General features: G+C 40.1%; 1 protein-coding gene across 5 annotated transcripts in view; it reads left to right on the top strand.

The window, feature by feature from the left end:
• Positions 1–21,825: 21,825 nt before the first annotated feature.
• LOC140501449 (transducin-like enhancer protein 4) overlaps positions 21,826–24,589 on the top strand; it is a 154,247-nt gene continuing 151,483 nt past the window's right edge. For all 5 annotated transcript variants that reach the window (XR_011966187.1, XR_011966188.1, XR_011966191.1 and 2 more), the window contains exons 1-3: positions 21,826–21,963; positions 23,045–23,142; positions 24,175–24,238. Coding sequence is in view for 1 of the 5 variants with exons in the window: in XM_072605068.1 (XP_072461169.1) it covers positions 21,919–21,963; positions 23,045–23,142; positions 24,175–24,238 (207 nt within the window). In the remaining 4 variants the exon portion in view is untranslated. The remainder of the gene's footprint in view (positions 21,964–23,044; positions 23,143–24,174; positions 24,239–24,589) is intronic.

The raw sequence follows: 24,589 nt of genomic DNA on the forward strand, positions 1-24,589 counted from the left end.
AATTGCTCTCCAGAAGAGTTAGATCAGTTCACAATGCCACCAGCAGTGCATTAGTGTACCAATTTTCCCCACATCCCCTCCAACATCCATCATTTTCCTTTTTTTTTCATATTAGCCAGTCTGGTAGGTGTAAGGTGGTACCTCAGAGTTGTTTTAATTTACATTTCTCTAATCAACAGCGATTTAGAGCATTTTTCATATATCATACAAATTTCTTTAGCTAAATTTTTAAGAAAGCTAGGGGTTCTAAGATTCTCTATCCCTTCAATTTTATATCTATAGTAGGGATTCTACATTCCCCTCTCCCCCACTCCCAATGCTAGGGGTGGGGAGTGAGTTTCAGGAACTTCTGAGCTATGACAAGAATGCTATAGACTTAATGTTCAGGAAGAAGGCCTTAGTTATAACTAGAGCCCTTCAAAGTGGGAAAAGGAGACAGGATTTTCCTGCCACCATTGCTACAAATTATTCAGATGGAGTGAATAATTTCTCAGACATCGTCTTCCCTTCGTTGGAGTATAGGAAAGCATAGTTAGTTGGAAACAATAAGCATTTAGTAAATGCCAACTATATACCAGGTACTAGGTGCTGGGAATACCCTCAAAGCACTTACATTCTATTGACAGGGAATGGGAAATCACTGAATAGAAGTAGGGGATAGGAGAGGTTCTACTGAACGATTTCTGGATTCCTTTGAGCTTTAAATCCATAATCTCATAAACATCTCTAAGTCTCATAAATGTCTCCTTCTCTGTGAATTATACCCACCCTAGAGGTTTTTGTGAAAGTGCATTGATTCTGGAGTCAGAAGAGTTGGATCAACCACTGCATCTGATGTTAATTATCTGTGTGACCTTAGACAAGTCATTAACTTCTCAGTTAAAGAGCCTCAGTCTTTCCAGTTTTGGGGGTTGGTCTAAATGGCTGCCAGGTCCCATTCAGCTATATAGTTATGGTCCTTTGAACTATGAAGAAGGCAAAATATCACATTTGTTCATATCCCTGAGGGTAAGGACCACGTATTACATCTCTAAGCCTTGTCACCAGCAAGCATTTTGCCATATACATCAGAGGAACTCAGTAAATGGCTATTGATTTCAAATGTCAATTTCTACTCAACTTGCCTTTTTTTCTCCCCTTCTCATCAGTTTCAGGCTTACAACCTGTTCCATTTGTCTCTGTACTTCAATACCTTGATGGATCTATCATCTCAATCATGGGACACCTTTTCCAACAGTACAGATTGCAATTCATCTGTGTTTTATCATATTATGTTTTTTTTTTGTCTATGTCTTTCCCCAGATCCTTCATAAAGGATCTACTTAATGGACTGGAGAACTTCCTAGAGATATTTCATGGGCACCAGTAGAACACCACTCAGACTGCCCATGGATTATCCTTTATTCTCACTATCTGACTAACCTACCTTCTTTTCTGGAACATATATCTGCAATGATTATTTCTTTCAAACCACTTCTTGGACATAAATCATCCTTGATAGTGGAATATAAGTCCCAGTAAAATGTAAATTCCTTGAAGGAAAGGATTGTTTTGTGTGCATCTTTGTATCTTTGGTGCTGACAACAGTGCCTTGTAAATATTAGGCACCTAATAAAAGTTTGTTGAAATGAATTCAATTTGATAATGACCTACTTATACCCACTGTATAACTTTCCAGTGCCACTGGGGTCATCTGTAGTTTTTTTTTTTTTTGTGATCACAGCCTTCTATGATTTGCACTTATGAAGTATCACCAGGAGAATATTGGTATAAAAAAAATGGACTTCTGCTGCAGGAAGCAGTTTATGATCACTGAAAACACTCTGCAATTTCTCAAATGCAATCCAACTTATTCTCCATCTTCAGTTCAGTTTTAAGGTTCTGTCCAAGATAAAAGTACTGATGGAGTAACTTAATGGGTTGCCCATCAAATGGCATGTAATAATCTGGAAAATATGCATTCTCAATCCACTTAGTTTTTTCTGTGCAGATTTTGAAGCAACTTCTTTTGAGTGGTTATGAATATCCCTGAAGAGGCCTCATAGAATTCTAAGACTTGATATAATCAGCTTGACACTTGCAGATAGGATCATCTGATAAACTTTATCATTTATATGAAATTCTTTCATTTTGACTTTGCCTTCCTCATGACACTGCTTAACAAAAATGGTGAGCACATATCTCTGTTTTCTATCTTGGTTGATAATGATGATCAGAGGAACACCAAGCAAAATTATCTCTAGTTACATCCATCCAGGAATTGTATATGATCTTAACATATGCATATGGAATGCCTTGTTGGAGGGGTGCCTTTAAGGTTGCATTTTGTTCTACTGAGGCAAATGAATTTTTTAAGAGTCAATGAAAAATAAGCATAGCAGAATCTTTTTTTAAAAAAAAATATCTCAGTCTGTGGTGAGAGAATGATGTGTTCTGCCATTGAAAATCACATGTGAAAGCTTGCCTATTCCCTTCTCATATTTGCATCAAAGATGTCTTTAATACATGCGTAAACCATCTCCATAAATATTTTATGGAGATGAGATAGTAGACATGTGATTTGGTACTTGCTAACATCCTATCTGGCATCTTGTTTATGTAATACTATCTGTGATCTTTCCCACCCTCTTGGAGTCCTCCCCACTTTGAAAAATCTTGAAAATATATAACTTAGTGTTCTAAAATTGCATCCCCTGCAACACAGATGTCTTCAATGTGTATTCATTCAGATCTAGAAGTCAGATCCTGACTTCATCTTCTTGAGTGCTATTTTCAATTCCATAGCAACACACAACATTTGGATTAAAGCCATACAAATGTAGGGGACATCAGAGTGTATCTAGCCAACCCCTTCATTTTATAGATGAGGAAACTGAGGCCCAGAAAGGTCAAATAACTTGCTCCAGGTGACACAGGTAGTAAATGGCAAAGCTGGGGATTTATCTCAAGTATTATGACTAAACCTTTGGTTCTTTAGCATAATGGCATAATGACCTAGTAGGGACAGCTAGGTGGTGCAGTGGATAGACCACCAGTGCAGGAGTCAGGAGGACCTGAGTTCAAATCTCACCTCAGACATGACACTCACTAGTTGTGTGACCTTGGGCAAGTCACTTAACCCCATTTGCCTCATCCTGGGTCATCTCTAGTCATCCTGATGAATATCTGGTCCCTGGATTCAGATTGCTCTGGAAGAGAAGTGAGGCTGGTGACCTGCACAGCCCTCCCTCACTCAAAACAAAGTCAAGTCATGTCATTATTTCTCTGATGGCATAGTCTTCTTCAGCAACAGGATGAACACACACACACACACACACACACACACACACACACACACATAATGACCTAGTGGAGTACAAATACCCAGATTGTGTAGTCATAATGGATGAGAATGGATCACTGGAGGAATACTTGCAAATCAACTCCATTCCATATCTATTTGTCGCACTAATTTTAACCAAATGCTCTACAAATGTTCTATGGCTTAGTTGGGTCCTACGTTAAGCTTTCTTCTGGCTTGTTCTACCCTCTCAAGCATTTTGCTGTCTTGTGAAGCAATGTGTCTCATAATCTTTTATCCACTTCTCCTATATGGTCTTGCAATTGAGCTCGTATTTGGAAACCATTGTTGACTTTGGCTGCCATTACCTCTCAGGTTGGAATGTAGGTCAAGTTGTTGCTGACTCTGGTGGTTGCTGGGCATTTGGGGCTTCCTTCTTGTGGTGACAATTTGACATGGATTAAATTTTCTAAGAAACTATAAGAGAGTCGTCTTCTCTTAGCTCTTGTTTTTGAAAGTCACCAGCATTTAGCACAATGCCTGACAAATAGTAGGCCCATAATAAATGCTTATTGATTGTTTCAATAGGTTGAGATACAGTTGCAATTCATACTTTTTTTAATTTTTAGCTTTCCTTTTAATTTGATTAATTTTGACCTTTGTTTGAAACAGTCTGATCTGATTCCACAAAGAGAATTTATTATGAAATAGCTACCCTGTCAGTAACTCATATCCTGTCTGATGAGCTATCATCAGGAGAGGTTGTATAGTACAGTGAATAAAGAAATGGCAGAGGAGACAGGAATACCCAGGTTCAAGTCCTTCCTCAGTCATATATTGGGTGTATAACCTGGTCAAGTCACTTGATTTCTCAGTATACCAGGCAACTCTAAAACAGTCAATTTCAGAAAGAGGCTAACCCGCATTGATATAGGCAATTTCCTAAATTGATGAAATCAGTTATAAACATATATACACATATATCTATAGCACATGAGGGCAGCTAGGTAGCTCAGTGGACAGAGCGCTGGGCCTAGAGTCAGGAAGACCTGAGTTCAAATCTGGCCTCAGACACTTACTAGCTATATGAATCTAGGCAAATCTCTTAACCTCTGTTTGCCTTAATCTACTGGAAAAGGAAATGGCAAATCACTCCAGTATCTTTGCCAAGAAAACCCAATGGACAATATGTTCCATGGGGGTCACAAAAGATGACAACAACAAACATGACACACATAGACATACATATGTACATATATTATATATACTATATATTGCATTTTTTCTAGGAATGCAGTTCAGTGCGTGCTGTGTCTAGAACATTCTTACAAGAAACCAATGAGAAGCAGGGTGTCCCAACAGTGTTAGTGCAGTTTTAAGCTATTAAAGAACTTTTAGATGCTGTACAATGCATCAGGCTTCTGAGTAACCCATAAAACCTTTGGATGATTTTAGTACTTAATCCATATTTTTCAATATATCTTCTGCCATTTTATCAAGCCAAATAACTTTGTACTGAAATCATTGAATATCACTAATATGGTGACTTGGGAGCACCTTCTTCAAGTCCTCAGCCAAATTTCGTCTTTATGTTCCTCTGCAGTTGACGTTGACACATAAGCTGCAGTCGCTGGATTTTCATAATTGTCTTTTTTGCTTATACTTTTCACAAATCCTTCAAGGTGAAATGATAATATGTGTCATGCAGCGGTATTTCTTTTAACCCTTGGATGAACAATGAAATTAAGTCTGTCAGCTTCCTCATTTGCCTATTGGAGGAGATTCAAAGAGCCATCTTGCCATTTAGTTTCAACTTATTTATTCCTCTGATTTCATTTGCAGTGAAAATTTTAACATTGTTCCAATAATATATCAATGCTTTCATTATTTGGAACAAAAGTTCATATTCAGAGCAATGAAATATTAATTGATGGTCTAAAAATAAAATTCTTAATGCTTTCTACCCCCTTTACTATCATGTTGCACTATGCAAGCATATGGTAGTGACAAAAAATTAAATTTGCTATTTTAAAAAAATCATTGATTGTCATGGCCAAATAATCTACCACGAGTTGGTCAACTTTTTGGTAATAAACCTCTCTGTATTTTGCTGAGTCTGAGAGAGGACACAACTCTCTCTCTCTCTCTCTCTCTCTCTTTATATATATATATATTTAAAGTTTTTCTAGCTCTGTAGAACTTGTCTGAATTTACATTCCACTAATATAAACTCCTACAACTCAGGGTTAGATCCATGCCTTGACAAGGCATTACAGTAGGACTTCTGGAGAGAATGTTTCATGGTCCTCATATTCATGTCTTCATTTTCTTATGCTGTATATATCTTGTTCATGGATAATGTCAAGGAATAATCAGAAAATTTTAAAAATTGCCTTTGTTGATATTTCACCTTTAAACACAAACATCTATTATCAATAAAGGATTCTTGCACACCTCAAGAACTGCTTCTTATTTTATGATACTCTTTGAACATCATTTCAGAAAAAGCAAATTTTCTTTTAACTTTAGTTGACATTAAAACAAATTAACCAGAACAAATAAAAAGGAAAAATAAAAAAAAATAACACTGGGGGAAAGATGAAAGATAGAGGGAGAGGGGGGAGAGATAAAGATTGCCTCTATAAACTGGTAAATTTACTAATCTTTTAAAAATGTGCATATTGAGTTCAATGGTGACCAAATCATTCTACTTGTTTCCATTACCAAGGTATGACCCTGAGTTTTAGGAGTTTATCCTAGTCTATGTATTTAACATGGATTTGTTGTGGTCCATTTATAGTCTTTTACTACAGAATTGCAGTCAGTATTTATATTTTTCTTTTAGTTCTGCTTTCTTTCCTCTATAACAATGTAGTATATACAACCATATTTCTTTGGCTTCTATACATTTTTCATTCTTTTTTTGCTTCCCTTATTGCTGTAGTTATTTTTACTGTCATTGCTGTACTGGCCTTGTGATTTCATCAGTGTAGGAAACTACCAATGAGGAAATTCTTTTATTAACGCAGATTTGTACCCTCTGGGCTACTTAGAGCATAAGAGACCACTGAACTTGAATCCAAGTCTCCCTTACATTCCTGGAGTAGCTCTTTACCCATTATACCACACTGCTGCTTCATCATTTCTAATGTAGCAACAATATTCTATTACACGATAATTTATGTTGGCTTTCTCTGACAGTTTGTTAATGAATGCTGTACGTTAACGACCATATGAAGATAGTAGACATTGGTTAAATAAATACTCCATTACTGTGAGACTTTTCAACACAAATATAATCTGCTCATTAATATCTCTCAAATATAATCAATTTGTAAGTGATTGATGGCCAATAGTTGGTTGATGAACATTACCCAAGACACTTACACATAGAGTTTATAGTTTGTGTACACAATATATTTCTGTTCTACTTTTGAGGGAAGTAACTCTATATCTGACTCTATAGCTATGAAGATTTCCTCTACTCCTAGTCCAATATTGGGCACTAAAGATAGGACTCATTTCAATGGTGATTGAGATCCCTGTCATTACAATATTGATGCTACTTCTTCTGCTAAAAAGAATCATGGAACTACTGACCTTGTTGTATTGGTCTTTTGATGAATGGTACAGCTGAGCACCTTTCTCTTTGTTATTTCACTTTTAATATCTCATGGAAAAAGTAGAGGCTGTCCAAGAGCAGCCAGGCTTTATAACCTCATTTATCTTTGACTCTTCCCTCTAGCTCATCCCCATGTGCAATCAAGATCCAAATCTTATTGATTCTGCCTCATCAATATCTCTCCAATCTCTCCTGTCCTTTCTATTTTCACTGCAACCACCTTAGTTCAGTTTCTTATCTCTTCTTGCCTAGACAATTGTAGTAGCCTCTTAATTGATATTTCTGTTTTTGGTCTATCTTCACTATAATACCTTCCTTATATCAGAACTGAATCATCTCATTGATAACCACTCTAATCATGACACTGCTTTCATCAAAAACCTTTAGTGATTTTCCCAATCTCTACTGAAAAAAAAAAAAAAGTTTAAGTTCCTGATACTGATATCAAATGCCTCCCTTTTTAGCTTTATTTTATATTATCTCCCTGTGATCTAGGTCCTCATTTCCTCTTGCCTAAACTATTGCAAGTCTCCATTTAAACTCCTAGTATACAATCTTTCCCCTTCCTATAAAAAACCTCTTGCATAGCTGCAAAATAATTTCCTTAAAGTAGAATCTGACTCTCTTGCTCAATAATCTTCAGGGGCTCCCTGTTGCCTCTAGGATAGACTATAATAAGTTCTTCAGTTTGACATTCTTCCATATGGCTCCACCTTGCCTTTCCAGGCTTACTATACCTTGCTCACCCTCACATGCTATATTTTAGCCAAGCTCGCCTACTCATTGTTCATCAAAATTAGCATTCCATACACTACCTCTGTAAATTTACACATGCACATCCTCATCATCTCCATTTCTAGCTCATACATCATCTCCCGTAGAAAGCCTTTCCTGGTCTCCTTAGTTATTCTTGCTCTCTCTCTCCTCCTCCAATTATAACATACATACTTCTCTATTTTTGTGTTGTATCCCCAAATTATAAAGCAGAGGAAAACGAACCATTTTTCATTTTCTTGTCTCCATGAAGTGTAGTAAAGTACGTTACAAAAAAAAGTTTTTTAACTGAACTTGTGGTTTCAATGTTGTAGAGAACACACAGTGAGCTTTTCCTTTGCAGGAAAAGGAGAGAGAGATTCCTTCTCTGCAATTTATAATCTGAAAAAGTTGCCTGGGGTCACTGAGAAGTTAAATGATTTGCCCAGATTCATGTAGCCTGTACATGGGAGAGGCAACACTTGAACTCAGGTCTTGTCAGGACTCTATCCATTACTCCATGCTATCCTTCCTAAAACAAATTTTATTAAGATGCCTTTGAGGTAATAGGACAGGTTTCTTCTCAACAAGAGCATGTAGAATGATCATCCTTATCAGGGACTGGACAATTTATTATTTAGTTTAATAATCTATCTAAGATTATTGAAACTAAAATATCAACAATGTCAGGAATGGTCAGAGACAGGAGTTATCTTGAAAGAATGTGGTAATTCTAGGTAATAGAAGGACAACAAGAAGCCGTAACGTTTAATCATAGATGTTTTGATATGTGCTCCAGGGGTTTAAGCTAGTGGAAATCTCCACCAGCATCTCCAAAGCATCAAGGCTTGCCTTTTCCATATAGGTTTTTTGCTATTATGGCTATATTTATATCTATATCTAGATTACCCCAATTGAGGTACAAGCTTTCCGGCACTTTCAGTTTTAGGATTCTTAATATGTGACTTTCATTTTGAGTCCTAATATTGTCAGTTAATAAATATTTATTAAGTACTTACTATGTGCCAGCTAGGTGGCGCAATGTTTAGAGCGTTCAGCCTGGAGTCTGCAAGACCTGAATTCAAATCCGATTTGAGATACTTACTAGTTGTGTGACAGTGTTTGCCTCAGTTTCCTCCTCTGTAAAATGAGATGGACAAGGAAATGGCAAGCCACTCTGGTATCTTTGCCAAGAAAACAACAAAAGGGGTCAGGAAGAGTCAGAGTTGACTGAAAATGACTATTATTACCACAAAGAGGTGCCAGGCACTGTGCTAAGACTGGGAATAAAAATCCAAGCAGAAAGAAAATCCCGATTCTCTAAAGTTTATATTCTAATTAGAAATTAACACATAAGAAAATGCTACATGCCTGGAAAGCACAAGGGGTGAGGGAGCACTGAACGTACCCTACAAGGGGGAATAGTAAATAAAGTCTGAAAATTGGCTGTTCAGCCTGGAGAACAAGGAGATCCGGATGATTTGAGTATCCTCCTTCAATGAAGGTTCATCCAATGTGGGGAGAAGCCACAGGGCAAAGGGCAAGGTAGAGAGTACAGCCACGTAAATTCTCATCCACCTTCCACTTGAGGATCTCTAAAAAGAGGGAAGCCCATCAACCCCCAGGAGGAAGACCATTCCATCTAATTGCCAGAAAATTTTCCATTTCTTTGCAATGTATGATGTGAAGACAAATTTGCTTCATTCTAATGTGTGATTTTTCATCTTGTCGTAGGGACAGGTCATTTTCCCTCCACGACTGTAATTCTTCAATTGCTTCCATCCCATCTGACTCTTGGTGACCCTACTTAGGGTTTGTTTGAGCAAACATACTACAATGTTTTGCCATTTCCACCTCCAGCTCTTTTTACAGATGAGGAAACTGAGGCAAACAGGGTTAAGTGACTTGGCCGGGATCACACAGCTCGTAAGTATCTGAGATCAGATTTAAACTCAGGAAGATATCTTCCTGCTCTATGCATGCTGCCAATACCATCTTATTTGCTAAATGCAACACCTCTCATTCCTCACTCTTGTCCTCTAGGCAGTGGTTTGACCCTTCCTCCCCGATACTCTCTTCCCTTTGTTTTTGTTATACTTTTTTCTTCTGGTTCTCCCACCAGTCTGACCACTCCTCCTCAGTAATAACTCCTGCATTATTATTCACATCCCACACTTTATGCATGAATGTAACCTTGGGCAAGTCCTGGGCTTTCTTCTTTCTCTCCAAGCTCTCTCACAAAGGTCTGAGCGGGGAGTTAAATTATCATCTCCATGAAGAAGACTCCTAAATCTGCATATCTGGCTCCTATCTCTAGACCTCTAGGCACCCTTCATTAAATTTTCTTGGCAAAGATAATGGAGTGGTTTGCCATTTCCTTCTCCAGCTCATTTTACAGATAGGGAAACTGAGGCAAATAGGCCCAGGGTCACATTGCTAATATGTGTCTGAAGCCAGGTTTGAAATGAGGAAGATGAGTCTTCCTGACTTCAGTTCTCCACTGCACCACCTGGATAGGCCAACTGGATATCTATATACTTGGATCTCCCATTCCCATTTCAAATTAAACCTGTCTGAAACAGAATTCATTATTGTCCCCCTGAAACCCACCTCTGTTTTGAAGGCACCCAGGCTTCTATTTTGGGAGTCATTCTCAATTCTTAATTCTCCTTCTGCCCTCAAATCAATCATTTTTCATCTTTTCAATTCTGCCTCTACAGTGTCACTTGCATCAGTCCTCTTCTCTCTGAGCATCTAGTCAAACACCATAGCTCAAATCCTCCTTTCCTCTTACCTGGACTATTGCTACAGTTTCATTATTATCTCCTTTTTGCTAATGTCTCCATTTTCCAGTCCATCCTTCACACAGATACCAATGCAAAACCACACAAGTAAACAATTGACCTAGTTGCTCCGCTGATCAATAAACTCTAGCAAATTCCCATTACCTCTAGGATCAAATACAAATTATTCTATATGGCACCTAAAGCCCTTCATAACTTAGTTCTAAATTACCTTTCCAGCCTTATTAAACATTGTATCCTTCCATGCCCTTGATTGTCCAGTTAAACTGGCCTTATTATTCTTCACAGAAGACATTCTCTCATCTCCATGCCTTTGCACAGGCGGTGCCTCAGGCCTCAAATGGACTCCCTCTTCATTTTGTTGTTTCTCCTTTTATCTCCAAGAGGCCCAGTGACTATGGGAAGGTGATATCTTGATTTTCAAGTGAATTGGATTTAAGTGAGGCAGGGCTCATCTCCATCTATACAAATCTCAAGTTCTTTTCAAAATTCACTTCATGAGCCACCTACCACACAAGGCTTTTGCATAATGTGTAATCCATTCTCTTGCCCTCAGGCCAAAGTTATGTTTGATTTATTTTGTACAAACTTTGCATTTATTTATCTGTGTGTATGATGTTTCCTCAATGGAATGGAACCTCTCTGAGGGCAGGCAGGGTTTCACTTGGGTTTTGGCTTTTAGTCTCAGTTTCTGGCATATGGCAGGCACTTAAGAGATGTTTACTGATTTGAATTGAATTCTTCTGGAGTATTATCTTACTCTTAATGAAAATGAAAGGGTTGGGGGAAGGTAAGGGAATGAGGGTGGGGAGGTCAATGGCATCCAATACAGGGAAATTCATTTAAACAACCTACTTTTCAGAAATATCTCTCAACATTGAAGGGAGCTTTATGTTATCAGTATTACCAAAATAAATTATATTCTGCTGTTTAAGATCCAGAAATTAATGAGAAGATGTGTTACTGAAGATGGCTTTTTTTAGTAATAGCTAGTGCTAATGGCCTGAGATTTTTCTCTGGGTTAATTTTGTATTTAGAATAACCCGTGTGCCTCTATCACCTAAAGAGAATTTCCCACAGCTCGGTTAATCAGATGCAGCATCCAAAAAGGGCCAGTGAATCTGTTTGTTACACTCTACTTAAAGGAGCTGTGGCTACAATACTCCAATGCTGAAGTCAGTGAAAAGGCACCATCCAAACACAATCCAAGGAAAATGCAAGCTGATACAGCACAAAGATGCTTTGTTTAAGAAGGGCAGAAATTTCCAGCAACTATCTGGAAAAAAAAATGCAGGATGGGAGGGAATGTAATCAAATAACAAAACAAACCCCCAACTAAAAGAGAATCATTATAAACCAGTACAAGGACACTTTGTTTTTAAGTACACACAATGAATTTTAAAGATCTTTGTTCAGAAGGGAAATAAAGCATTATGAAGGACTGACACATTTGATGGATGGGTGGTTTCTGAAAAACCACATTATCAATTACTTTTTCCTTGTTTGGCTCCAGTCCAGTAATTTTTATTTGAACAAGCCGCATGCTAGCATGGTTTTGATTGCAGGAAGTTACTGGTTGTTAAAGGATACTATTTCACTGATGGGCTTATCTCTTCCTCTACCCCTCCCCATTCTGATGGGAGTCTGATAGCAAAGGCCCAGTTTCAAGTTGTTACTAATAGAATAAGAGGTTGTTTGGTAAACTGCCCCATGTTTTGCTTTGGCACTATCCATACCACATCCCTTGCTGGTTCAGAAAACAAACCCTTAGAATTGGCTTTTTCTAGCCCTTAACTTGTTAATTACATTTTCATCAGTTTCCTTATCTACAAAAAGAAGGGACCTGACTTGATCCCTTCCTTATATCCCATGCAAATGTACAAGAATATTTATAGACATGCCATTTTAAACAGCATACGTGATGTCTTTCCCTTAAAATATTAGCTCAAAAAAGAGTTGTGGAGAAAGGTGCCTGAATAGGAATCATCAGGAAATAACCAGACTGAAATGTGGCAAAGAAATGTGCAGTTTCTTCTTCTGGCTTCACGTACACGTCTACAAGTAGATTTTTCTGCTCTCAGGAAAGGTAATGTTGGAACAAAGTTTAAGAAATATAGCAAATTAATTGCTAGCTTAGAGATGTTTTGTCTGTAATTGGGGATGGCTGTCATCACGGATGTGATCAAAAGCCTGATCCTCAGAAAAGATCTGAAATAGCCACTTTTTTTTCAACACTATCAGAATTCAGTTATTCATTCTTGTTTAGGTTTTTGAATGTAGAAATATAACAGCTCTAAAATGTTACATGTTCCTAGGCTAGTAGGTTAACATTCTGCTTTTAGATATCACACTAGAGAAGCCTTTCTACTTCTACTCTTTTTTAATGTCAAATTCTTATTTTGGTGATTATTCTGCTAAAGATAAAGAATAGGCCATTTACTGTTGATCAACAAAATGAAAACAATTTGAGTGAATTAGAATCATATATATATGTCTTGTTCAACAGAAAAAGAATATATTCAGCTTCCATCTGTTGAATCACTTTTTCATATTTAAACTCTTTTAAAGAAAAATCTCACTGCCAGGAGATCGGAAATATGTTAATCTCTGCAATTTACTCCTTGAAAATGAGATTTGAAAAACAAAAGGTATTCATTTTTTTTTTGGTATGCACAACTACAGATCTAGTTGTCATTTCTCTCCAATTTACATCCTTGTTGTCTTGTAACAGAATAAACACAATGCTAGCTATTCTCTTAAGGACTGAGACATGATCTCTGTTTGACCAGCACCTAAATCTTTTTTCTTAGAGCAGCAAATGCTGAAATGATCACTACTTAAGTGGCTAACTTAATGGAATATTGTATTTTATCGTTAATTCTTTCCTGACTTGTGATGTTTGTACATATTTAGTTTTAATAATTAGTAAAATTCTACTTATTCAGTAGTCTCACAGATACTCAAGTTTAATTAAAAATAGTTTGATGCTGCTTTGATTATGAATTCTCTTAGGCATAATATAAATAATTCAAAAATATATGGGACTAAAATAATTTATTCACCAAAATTTAAAATCTAATGCCACCAACATCTATGAAGTGCCCTCTATGAGTAAGGAACTAACTAGTCCAGGGGTACAAACCCGCCCCCCCCCCCCCCAAAAAAAAAACCCAGCTCCTGCCTTCAAGGAGCTTACAAACATAAACAATTTATCTGCCTCTCTGTTCTAGGAAACTGTTGTAGGGATAACAGAAACAGTGCGATTGGCAGAGATCCTGCCGTAACAACTGGTGAGGCCGTTTTGTTTATGTGTAGCATCATTCCCCCTGGGAACCTAAGGCGGCTTTTTGAATTTGACTAATTTTCACAACATCTCTGGGAGAGGAAAACCCATTCATTCTCCATCTCTCCCTCCTGTGTTCCCAAACTGGGGCACTTTTTATAATGCATCCAGACAGAATTTAAAGAGAAATTATGGTCTGGAGGAGGGAAGCTGTGCTAGAAATAATATTATAATCATCAATACTGATATTTATCAAGAATATAAACAAAGCAGACTTTTTTCCCCTCTTGCAGGCATTAGAGACTTGTTTGTATGCTTTTTTTGAAAGGAAATGTTTTATCTTTAATCTGCTGGTGGACTTTAATCATCCCTTAGAACTGTCAAAGAACATAATAATTTGGAAAGTAAGAAAAAGGCCATTTGGAAATGGTGGGAAATTGTCATTTATTGAAGAAATACTTAACTTGAAAATTTAAAATAAAGAAGTGTTGAACATTTATATGTGCTGCATTTTGAAATGAATTAGTAACATCTAAATTCCAATTCAGGAATCCCTGTTCTTTAACAACTTGCTTTTAAAAACAGTAAACATGTGAATCATATTTGTTCACAACAATATCAAAATCCATTTTTCTAGCTCACGTACTGACTACTGAACTTTCTCATGATCATAGTGAATTAATTTATATGGTTACTACTTAGATTTTTTTTTTTTACTGTTCTTTAAAGAAAGTCTAACTTGAGGAATAGAGGACATTTCATACATGCTCTTACCATTTCAAGTCACCAAAAGACGAATCAGAATATGAGTCAATCAGTATCAGATTGCCAAATTCTCTCACTGAGGAAACCTCTAAGTTTTAATAATACTATAGTAGGCTCTCAATAGTATTTGCTGAACTGAATAGCTATTAATCTAGGAAGTTTAGCTTTCCTAAGTTTATTACAGGTTGGTTTTAAATTTGGATGAACAGTGTTAGATTTACCATGAGGCCTTCTTCACTATTTCAGAAGTTGCTACTTCTATGCTTCTATCACTAGACTAAGAGTTCTTCTATTTTCTTTAAAAAAAATGCTTTTGCATAATGCATTAATTCCTGCATAATAGTATAGCATAGGATCTAATTAAAAATCCTTATTTACCTGATCAAGTTACACCTTTCACATAAAATGTATTTAATGATGAAGGGGAGGCTAGGTGGTGCAGTAGATAGACCACCAGTGCAGGAGTCAGGAGGACCTGAGTTCAAATCTCACCTCAGACACTTGACACTCACTAGCTGTGTGACCTTAGGCAAGTCACATAACCCCAATTGCCTCATATTGGGTCATCTCCAGTCATCCTGATGAATATAGATGGTCACTGGATTCAGATGATTCTGGAGGAGAAGTGAGGCTGGTGACCTGCACAGCCCTCCCTCACTCAGAAAAACAAAGTCAAGTGCAAGTCATGTCATCATTTCTCTGATGGCATGGTCTTCTTCAGCAAGGAAGGATGAAGCACGCATTTAATGATGACTGTAAGTCTTTCCTCACTGACTTTAAAAGCCTATCAAAATAAAAGCGGTCAAAATTGTTTTGTTTATTTTAAGCTAAGGTTGAAAAAAATTATTCCTAATGAACGAAAATCTCTCAGAATTTTCTACTTGTTTTGATGGAAATTTGGCAAGTACTACAATTATTGACTAATAAGATTGAATCCATTTTAGTGTTTTCTAAAATTAGTAGTGTCCTGGACAAGATATTACATGATGGCTCATTCACAATGACTTAAAAGAATTTCTAAGAAGAGAAGTTGTGTGATAGACCCGACTTGTTCTAGGAAAGACTATATAATATTATAGACAAGTCCTGATATGAAATATAGTTGTGAGAGTTATACACAGGTATTAATATTATAGGTCCTTAAAATTTGAGTCACACTTAATGACACTCAGAGGACCAGGCAAGGTCAGTGGAAACAAAAATCTGCTTAGTACTCTGAGGTATTCTTAAACTTCACACATTTTTATAACGCACCAAATAGTATAGGATTTAGCTCCATGCTTCCCCTCACCTCAATGTATAGTATTAAGTACTTAAGTATTTAGGTCTGTTTCCCAAGGTAATTGGGAAAAAGAAAAAGAACCTATATGTTCTAAAATATTTATAGCAGATCTCTTTGTGGAGGCAAAGAACAGGAAATTGAGGGGAAGCCCATGAAGGGCAGAATGGCTGAAGAAGCTGTAGTATACGATTGTGATGGAATACCACTGTGCTGTAAGAAATGATGAGTTTGATCAAAAAAAACCAAGGAAAGACTTGAATGAAATAATGAACAGGACCAAGAAAATGTTGTATACAGTACACTAATATTTTTCAGAGTAACTGAATGGCTAAACTATTCTGAGACATATGAAAATTCAAATTAGCTACAAAGGACTTATGAAGGAAAATGCTACCCACTTTCAGAGAAGGGACTGATATATGGAAGTATGTATTGTATGCTTCTAAAAATATATATCTATATCAAATGTTGACCTTCTCTAATGAAAACTTGGAAGGGAAGGAGGGAACTCCAAACATAACAACAACAAAGTGCTTAAGTTTTAAGTATTATGTACCTATTAAGCCCATAGGAGCATGGTTTTAGAATTGGAAGGGACCTTAGGGACCATGCTTCTTCATTTTACAGAGGGTTAACTGGGATCCAGTATGGTTCTTCAGCGATTAGCCCAAGGTGTAACATATATATTAAATGGTTGAGTCAGAATTGGAAATGAGGTCCTGACTCCAAATCCAGCCGTCTTTCCACCTTGCTGCTCTCACCCTCTAATTTTCAAAAATAAATACAAATTTCTCCTGTCTAATTTCTGTCTGGGCTGAGGTTGTTACAGAAGCAGAAACCTATTTGAAGGCTTGGCAAGAGCAATTGAAGAAACAACTCTGTTAGTAAAAAGTGTAGTAGTTTAAGCTCTAGGTGTATTTCTTCAGCTGCTCTTACCAAGTCTTAAGAGCCTCCAAGGAGGAGTATGTATGGGGAGGGGGGGGAGGGGAAGTAGTGGTGGAAAAGAAAGTGGGGAGGAAAAGGGAGACTTGTGCATTGGGAACTAAGTGCAAGGGGTCCTAGAGGTCATTCTTTCTGCAGTCAGTCACAATTTATTAACATAATTCCTTCTACCTTCCCCCTCCTAAATAAATAAATATTAAATATTTTTAAGTAAATATGATTGAAACCACACATTTTTATTGGTCAATACCAATTTTAAGAGTATAGAAAACATGAGCTCTGCACAAAGGACCAGGAAACACAGAATTTCTTTTCTACCTCACTACTTAACAGTTGTGAGATTGGGCAAATCACTTAATCACCAGGAGCCCCGGCTGCTTCATCGGTGACCCTTTATGAGAATATCAGCAAGGGAGATTAAAGTTTTCACAGTTAACTTCAGAGGTAATATCACAGGTATTATTATCCCCATTTTACTGAAGAGTAAACTGAAACTCAGATAGGTAAAACGGCATGTTGCCCATGGTCATAGAACTAAATAAGTGAAATGGTCTTTGAACTCAGATTTCTCCTAACTACAGACTTCCATTCTGTTTATTGCATCCCTTGTGCCTAGACTAGAAAATATTTTTAGGTCCCTTCTGCCTCTAGACTCTTTGAAAGTCAAATAATCTAGGAGTAATTAAAGAAAATAGTTTCGGGGTAGGTGCTGCCATTTCTCAAGTAAATAATACATTGCCCATTGTTCTTTTTACAGTTCTGTTAAGATTATAAGAATCTTTTTTTTTTTGCAATGAGGATGAGATAGCAATCACATGAATAAATAACAATAGTTAGCATTTATAAACTTTGCAAAGTACTTTATACATATTATCTCATTTTATCCTCACAAGATACTTGTCAGGTAGGTTCACAGATTATCTATGAAGCATTAAAGTTTGCCATGACTAAAGAGCTCATGTTGATTTTGTACAGTAATTTATTAAATTTTTATAATCAGTATAGCATATACGAAATTTGGCAGATTGTAATGTTTAGGTGATTGCAAATCAATGACTGAGCCAGAATTATGCCCTCAAATCAATTGATTCTTTAGTTCAATGATGATTTTTCTAGACTAAAACCTTTTTCTCTTACTTGTAGTACTTATATGATAATCACTACATTTCTGTTCAGGGTGTAGTATTCTGGACTGGGGATGTTTCATAGTACCTTTATATTTGACTTTTTCTTTCTCTTAGATATTACAAGCTGTAATGCTTTGTTTCACATCTTAAAGATGAAACATGCCTGAGGACCTGGGTTTTTTCCTGGGGAAAAAAAATCCACATTTTGCTCCCTCTCTTCCAACTCTCCTGTTGACACACAACTGTCAGGAGGTATTATGAGAAAGTTTCCTATTACAAGCTATTTGATATTTCCTCACAGAGCAAAGGACACTCTCTGCTCATTGACCCTCAGTATCTCTTCAGGTTCTGATATTAGAAGTCTCATCAAGTTTCCTGTGCTGGGGGAAGTGAAACTGCTACACAGAATTTCAGTAAATATGGTCCAGTTGATTCAGAGGCTTTCTATGATAGTGCAAGCAACATATCACCCTATTTGCACAAACTTCAGAGAATACTTATGTATCCTACAAAGGCAAGTATAAATTATTTCAGAAAATACACAAGTAAGAAAGGCAAAGACCACAATTTGGAGACAGTCTGGGTTCTGACCCGTACTGAGTGAATTTAAGCAAATCATTTAATCTCACTAGTATAGTTACTGGTAAAATGGGGAAAACAAAACATGACCTAACGGGGACTTGCTTGTGGTGAGAATCACATGAAAATATTGTATGTAAAGTGCCTTAAGAGTCATGAATGATTTTGAAAGTACAGCATACATTTCTGTCATGATGTCAGACATTATTACCAAAAGTCACTTAATTATTTTTCTTAGTTTTGGGAGAGGGTTCAGGATACGGCTAGGAAGGTACCCCTCTCCTCTTTTCGGGGTGGTTGTGGTGCTCTCTAGTATGAGAGCTAGGCACAGTCTCCAAGGAATCTAACAACAACCATTCGTTGTCATTGTTTCCCTTTATCATCATCATCATCATCATCAATCATCATGGTGAGCTATTTAAGAGAAGGGACTGGCTCTACACACTTCTGCGTCATTGCCTTCGCTCTTCTTTATAGGAGGTGCCCTATGTACCATGGAAAAATGGGAGGTTGACTGCTTCAAGCAGGGCATGGTTTTCAAGACTCCTCACCATCCAACATTCTTGTCTTCAAGTGACATTTGCTAACATGAACAACCATGGTCCAAGGTGCCGCAGGAAGCTTCCACTCTAAAATCGGGACCGGCTGGAGAGCTCAGGAATGGCAAGTCCATCTTTCCATCAACCAAGCTTGGGTCTACTGGCTTAGCAAGGCAGCCCTGCACTCGAGCCCCAGGCTCTCCCCAAAGCCCGGGGCCAGGCTGCTTCTTCCAGCGGTCTCGAGATCTCCTTTCCTCCTCTCTGGGAGTGAGCGTCTCTTGGGAGGCTGGCGCTAATGGGGGCGGAATGAAGGGAGGGCAGGCTCCCTGGAGCTTGGCACCCCTCATCACCTATGCGGAGCATCCTGCTGCTGCTTGGTGACACGCAAAGAGGAGGAACCGGGCGTTGGAGGCGCCACCTCGCCCCGGAGGGCATGCAACAGCCCGGCCGTCCTTCGTTTTCCCTACAGGGAGCCCCGAGAGCTCGCGGTCTCTCCGGAGCTAAAATGGGCGAGAGGTACGCACCCCTAGAGAACTCTCTCCACCCCCTTGCCCACCTCCACCCCACTCCGAACCCCAGCCTTTGCTTTATTAGACCGTCGGAGTCAAACTTGCTGGGCTGCATTTCTTGTTCAACAAAGGGGCTGGTGCGGGGGGAAAGAGGGTGCTTCCCCCACCCCCATAAAGTGTAGAAACCGGGAGGAGTGGAAGCTGGAAATAAAGTTTCTTTGGGGATCCCGAGCCTCCTCTCCCAGTCCTGGAAGCCCATGGATAGCTCACTATTTCTCGGACCCAGGCCTGGGATGAAGTTGGCTTATCGGGTGGAGTGTGGGGGGGAAGCCTTCTTTGGGTACGCTTCTCCCCTTTTTCCCTCTCTGGGAGGGAGAAGCCAAGTCAGAGCTCTAGGGTTAAACAGCAATCACATCCGTCTTACACTCTTTAAGAGGAGGCGCCTTCTCCCCCCTCTCCCCCCGCGGTGCCAACCCTTTACAACCCCCCCACCCCCCAAGTCACTGGGCGGTGCTTTTTGTCTCCAAACAAGGGCAGGGGGGACTCAGTCCCGTTCACACGGAAAATTATGCCGGCTCCAGCGGTGCGTAAAATTGATGTGAACTGAAAGAAGAGGGATCAGCGTGATCCTCCCTCTCTTGTCTCAACAGGGGTTTCGGCACGTTACACAAGGCCGAGCTTGTCTCTTTAAGGAGACATTGGACCCTAATTAGTCCGCATTCCTGGCGCGGCTAATGCGGCCGCCGTGGAGGGCAGCGTCGTGTGCATGTTTGGGTTGGGAGTTGGGGGTTTGGGGGGGAGGACGAGGATAAGAAGTTGAGTGCGTTTGACCACCACCGAGCCTCCTTCCTTCCCTCTCTATCCACCCCACCCCTTGCCACCATCACCCAGTTCTGAAGATGCAGCAGCAGCACCAGCAACAGCAGCAGCAGCGGAGGCAGCAGCTCCACCAAACCCCACGTTACTTTGATTGACAGCTGAACAAATGTTTCCCCTGTTCGAACGCTCGCGCTAAGGAACGTCAGCAACCGCGAAGCTCCACCTCGGGCGGGCCGCCTCTGCCCCGCCCCCGCTCACCTCATCCCACACTGTTGATTGGCTCGAGCCGCGGGCGACGCCCGGCCCCCACGTGGGAACTAGCCTGTCCGGCTCCTCCCCACTGGCTCCCCATTTGTCAGAAATGAAATGATGGGCAGTAACACAGAACGGCGATTAATGTTCAGCGGTCTCTGATTGGTTGTCTGTGTCGCCCGCTGCGCTGGGAGTAGGCGGGGCGTTGGTGGGGGACCCAGGAGTCGTCGTTTGGCCTGGCGGTGATTGTAGTCTGTCTCGGTCAATCCTGTAACTTAGAGTAGGGAAAGAGTCACCAGGATCGGACTACATCTCCCGGGATGCTCCGCGCCGCCTTCTTCTATGATTGTGAATATGTATCAGAATGTTAATGATTTGCTGCTGCTAAATTTGGTCAAAGAAGTCACCTAGACAGAGTGTGTTGTTAGAGCTGTTCCGAGCGGTTGTTTAGGCTGCTTGCTGCTTTCTTCCCCTTCTCTCACACACTTGTATGTTGTTTTGTGGTGGTGTTCGAGGAGTTTGAAAGGAGAGAGAAATAAAGCCGCAAAGCATTTCTTTTCTTTTCTTTTTTTTTTAACACCCCTCTTCTTTAAAAAAAATTTTTTTTGAGGGGTGAAAAACAAGAAAAAACAGGAAGGAAGAAAAACCAGGAAATGAGATGAGGTAAAAGAAGCTAAAAGGTGCATGTTAAGAGATCGTTGCTGTGAACCGAATAATCTCCAGAGAATCACTGAAAGCAAGGACCGCTTCCGAATCAAAGGAGTTTGCATTTTTTTTAATGCAAGAAGAGAGGCATTGCATACGGAGGAATAATAACCAATTAAAAGACAAATAAAAGTTTGGAGTGGGGTAGCGAGAGAGACTGTGCGGGTACACGGGGTGTTTCGCGGTTTTCACCATCACCACCACATTTGGAGGGCAGTGACTGGTGCGATCGGAGGGATATTACCCGCCAAAGGAACGTTCCAGGGGCTCCCGGGCAGCCGCTCCTTCGTAAGGACCGGCCCCTCCGGAACGTGGGGACAGCAGCCTCCGAACGTTGCCGGGGGAGACGTTCCACCCTCTACAATGACCGCCGGCCAGTGACAAGCCCCCCGTGGAATGTTGGAGCGGTTCCGTTCTGCCGGGGACAGAGACGCCGCCGCCGCCGCCGCCGAGGGTTCCTCCTCTTGTGTCACGCGAGACCCGGGGGCGGGGAGGGGGGCGCAGGGACCGCCGCCGCCGCCGCCGCCGGAGAGACGCTCCTCCGAGAGCCAGCCAGCCCCGCCGCCCGGCCGCCGGGTGCCTTCTCCTCCTCCTTGTTGCCATTAAAACAAATGAACCGAGCCGCTCTGCCCAGCGCCGCCAACTAAATCGGTTTGGATGATTCGCGATCTGAGCAAGATGTACCCGCAAACCAGACACCCGGTGAGTGGAAGCAAAGCCCGGCCGGCGGGGAGGGGGCGCGGGGAGACTTCCAGGCTGGGATCCCCCCACCGCGCTCCCCACCTTTTCAGTTTAACTACGAAGGTTTGAAAAAAAAGGAGGGGGGGAATGCAAACAAATAAATCCGTGCCCCTACTCCAGTCAGCCCCTTTGCTGCTCCTGGATGTTGGCAAGGAGGGGAAAGGACTGGGGAGCGGGGGGGGGGGGGGGGGGTGTCGTTTCGAGAAAGCAATTGAGTTGTAGCCATTTTCTTATTGTTGTCTTCGGGAAACCCTGAAAACCCGGGGGTAACCATTTGCGATCTCGGCTCCTTCAGTTTTTCCAGAGATGGAAAGGGGGGGGGGGCGCGAAGAGGGACCAGGAGACGGGGGAGCTCTCTCCATCCCTGGGCTGATGGGGGTCCAGCGTGTGCGTGCGTGTGCGTGTGTGTGTGTGTGTGTGTGTGTGTGTGTGTGTGTGTGAGAGAGAGAGAGAGAGAGAGAGAGAGAGAGAGAGAGAGAGAGAAGAGCGCGGAGAGAGCAGAGCGAGCGTGCGTGTATGCTGGGAGGGGGTGATGCCTCCCCCTCCTCTCTCACTTGTCCCTGGAGAATGAAACGTGTCGTTTTCAGCTCCTTCTCCTCCCCCCACCCCCTCATGCCAATTTCACAATGTATCCAAAGTGTCCCTGACTTAGACCGTGGCTGTTTGTCAGTTTCGATTCCGGGCCGGGGGGAGTGCTTGTGTTCCAGACGTTGCCCCTTCTTACCCTTAATGAGAAAAGAGCTTTCGAACCTTGATGTTCGTGAGAAAGGCGTGGATGGGAAAAAAACCGGTGTGTGTTTGCGTGTGTCCATGTCTGCGGGGAATGAGGGGGATGCCTAGCTAAGGGGAAGAGACTTTTCTCTGTATTTGGTTAAAAGACGAAAAGTGGGAGGGGGGGAGTAAGGGAGAGACAGTTTTAATAGCTCTTTGCCTTAATGTGCTGTGACCCCCCCTCCCCCTTTTAGCCCTGCTTGGCATGTTTTCCCAATCTTCGCTCGCCTGTGATGTGGGATAATTAAATAATTTTATTGTTGTTCTTTAGGCACCGCATCAGCCTGCTCAACCCTTTAAATTTACAATTTCCGAGTCCTGCGATAGGATTAAGGAAGAGTTTCAGTTTTTACAGGCTCAGTATCACAGGTAATGATGTTTACTTTCCTTGATCCTCCTGTTTGCTTAGCTCTTGTCAGTTGCCCCCCCATCACCCTAGCGCCCCCTCTTTTTCATTTTGATTAGGTTGAATGTAAAGATTTGGGGTGACTTTTTTTTCTGTTTATAGACAGTAATAGCACCCTTCTGGGCAGGTGCAAAAGAAAGTGTGAGTCTTTCTCCCCAACATAAATAGAAAAGGGGGCAGAAACGCTTTGAGACTGTAGGAGCTTTGGAAGATGGTGGCAAACTTTCAGTAATAATTTATTGGGGCAGAAAGAAAGCAAGGGATAAGGAGATTCAGGGGCCTTTTAGCTTCCTTATTTGTTGCTTGGGATTTTCCTCCTCTTCTTTTTTCTTCTACCTGACCGTCTCACTTTTCTGTTCTCAACATATCAAGGGGGAGAATCTTGGCTTCCAGCACAGCTATCTCATTTCATTTTTGCTGAAAGATGTTTTATTCTCAGAGTGATCATTGACTGAAAGTTGACATTTTAAAATCGTTTTGCCATAATTTTCATTTATGTATGTTTCTTTTTACATGATTTAAAAAAAATAAACCCCAACTTGGACAGGATCAACAATTTGCCCCCCAGGGGTGATGGTATTCAACTTGTCTCTATTTTTGGAGGGAAAGAGAGACATCATTAAGCTACATGTGATTCATATTTTCATTCATTTCTTTGTGGACCATTAAGGAAAACTCAAGTGTGATGTTTTGTGGGACTGAGCTTTTATCATTTGTGACCATATATTAATCTCATTGATTTTTTTTTAAATGAATACACATTTCTGGATGAGATTCAAGAATGAAATAGAGATTCCTTATCTTCCACCTTAAACTTTAAATAACACTTTCTGTTCAAAAGGAGAAATGAGACCACCTCCTTTATATTTTTTTTGGTGTTGGTATTTTAATTGTCGATTTGAAATTTATGGATACTGATCTTGAGAGGTAATGAGCATACTTGGATTAGAAGAGAAGTGTTATGGAGTACTCACGCTTCATTATGTCTTGAACAGTTTGAAACTGGAATGTGAAAAACTGGCCAGTGAGAAGACCGAGATGCAGCGGCATTATGTCATGGTAAGAAAACTGAATAACACGTTCAAAATGTCTATTAGTCTGATATACCAAAAGCAGGAATTCATTCAGGTAGCTTCAGGCTACAAAAGAAATCACTACTGTGTTGCCACTGTATTTGGAATTGTGGCATAATTTCCATCAGAAACCTGTAATTCCAGGATGTTAGAACTTGCTTCGGAAAACCGGTTTTGATTTGAAATTTTCCTCCAAGTTGAACAGCATGCTGTGTCATTTTCTCTGTACTTTGTTTTTTAAGAATTTTGGAAAACAGCAACACAACCTCTGCATTTCTGCTTTGCTTATAAGTCATGATCAAAATATTGGTGTTTTGGTGGCTTGCCTTGTTGTGTT

This window comes from Notamacropus eugenii, chromosome 1, assembly GCF_028372415.1.
Source record: "Notamacropus eugenii isolate mMacEug1 chromosome 1, mMacEug1.pri_v2, whole genome shotgun sequence".
Classification (NCBI taxonomy): domain Eukaryota; kingdom Metazoa; phylum Chordata; class Mammalia; order Diprotodontia; family Macropodidae; genus Notamacropus; species Notamacropus eugenii.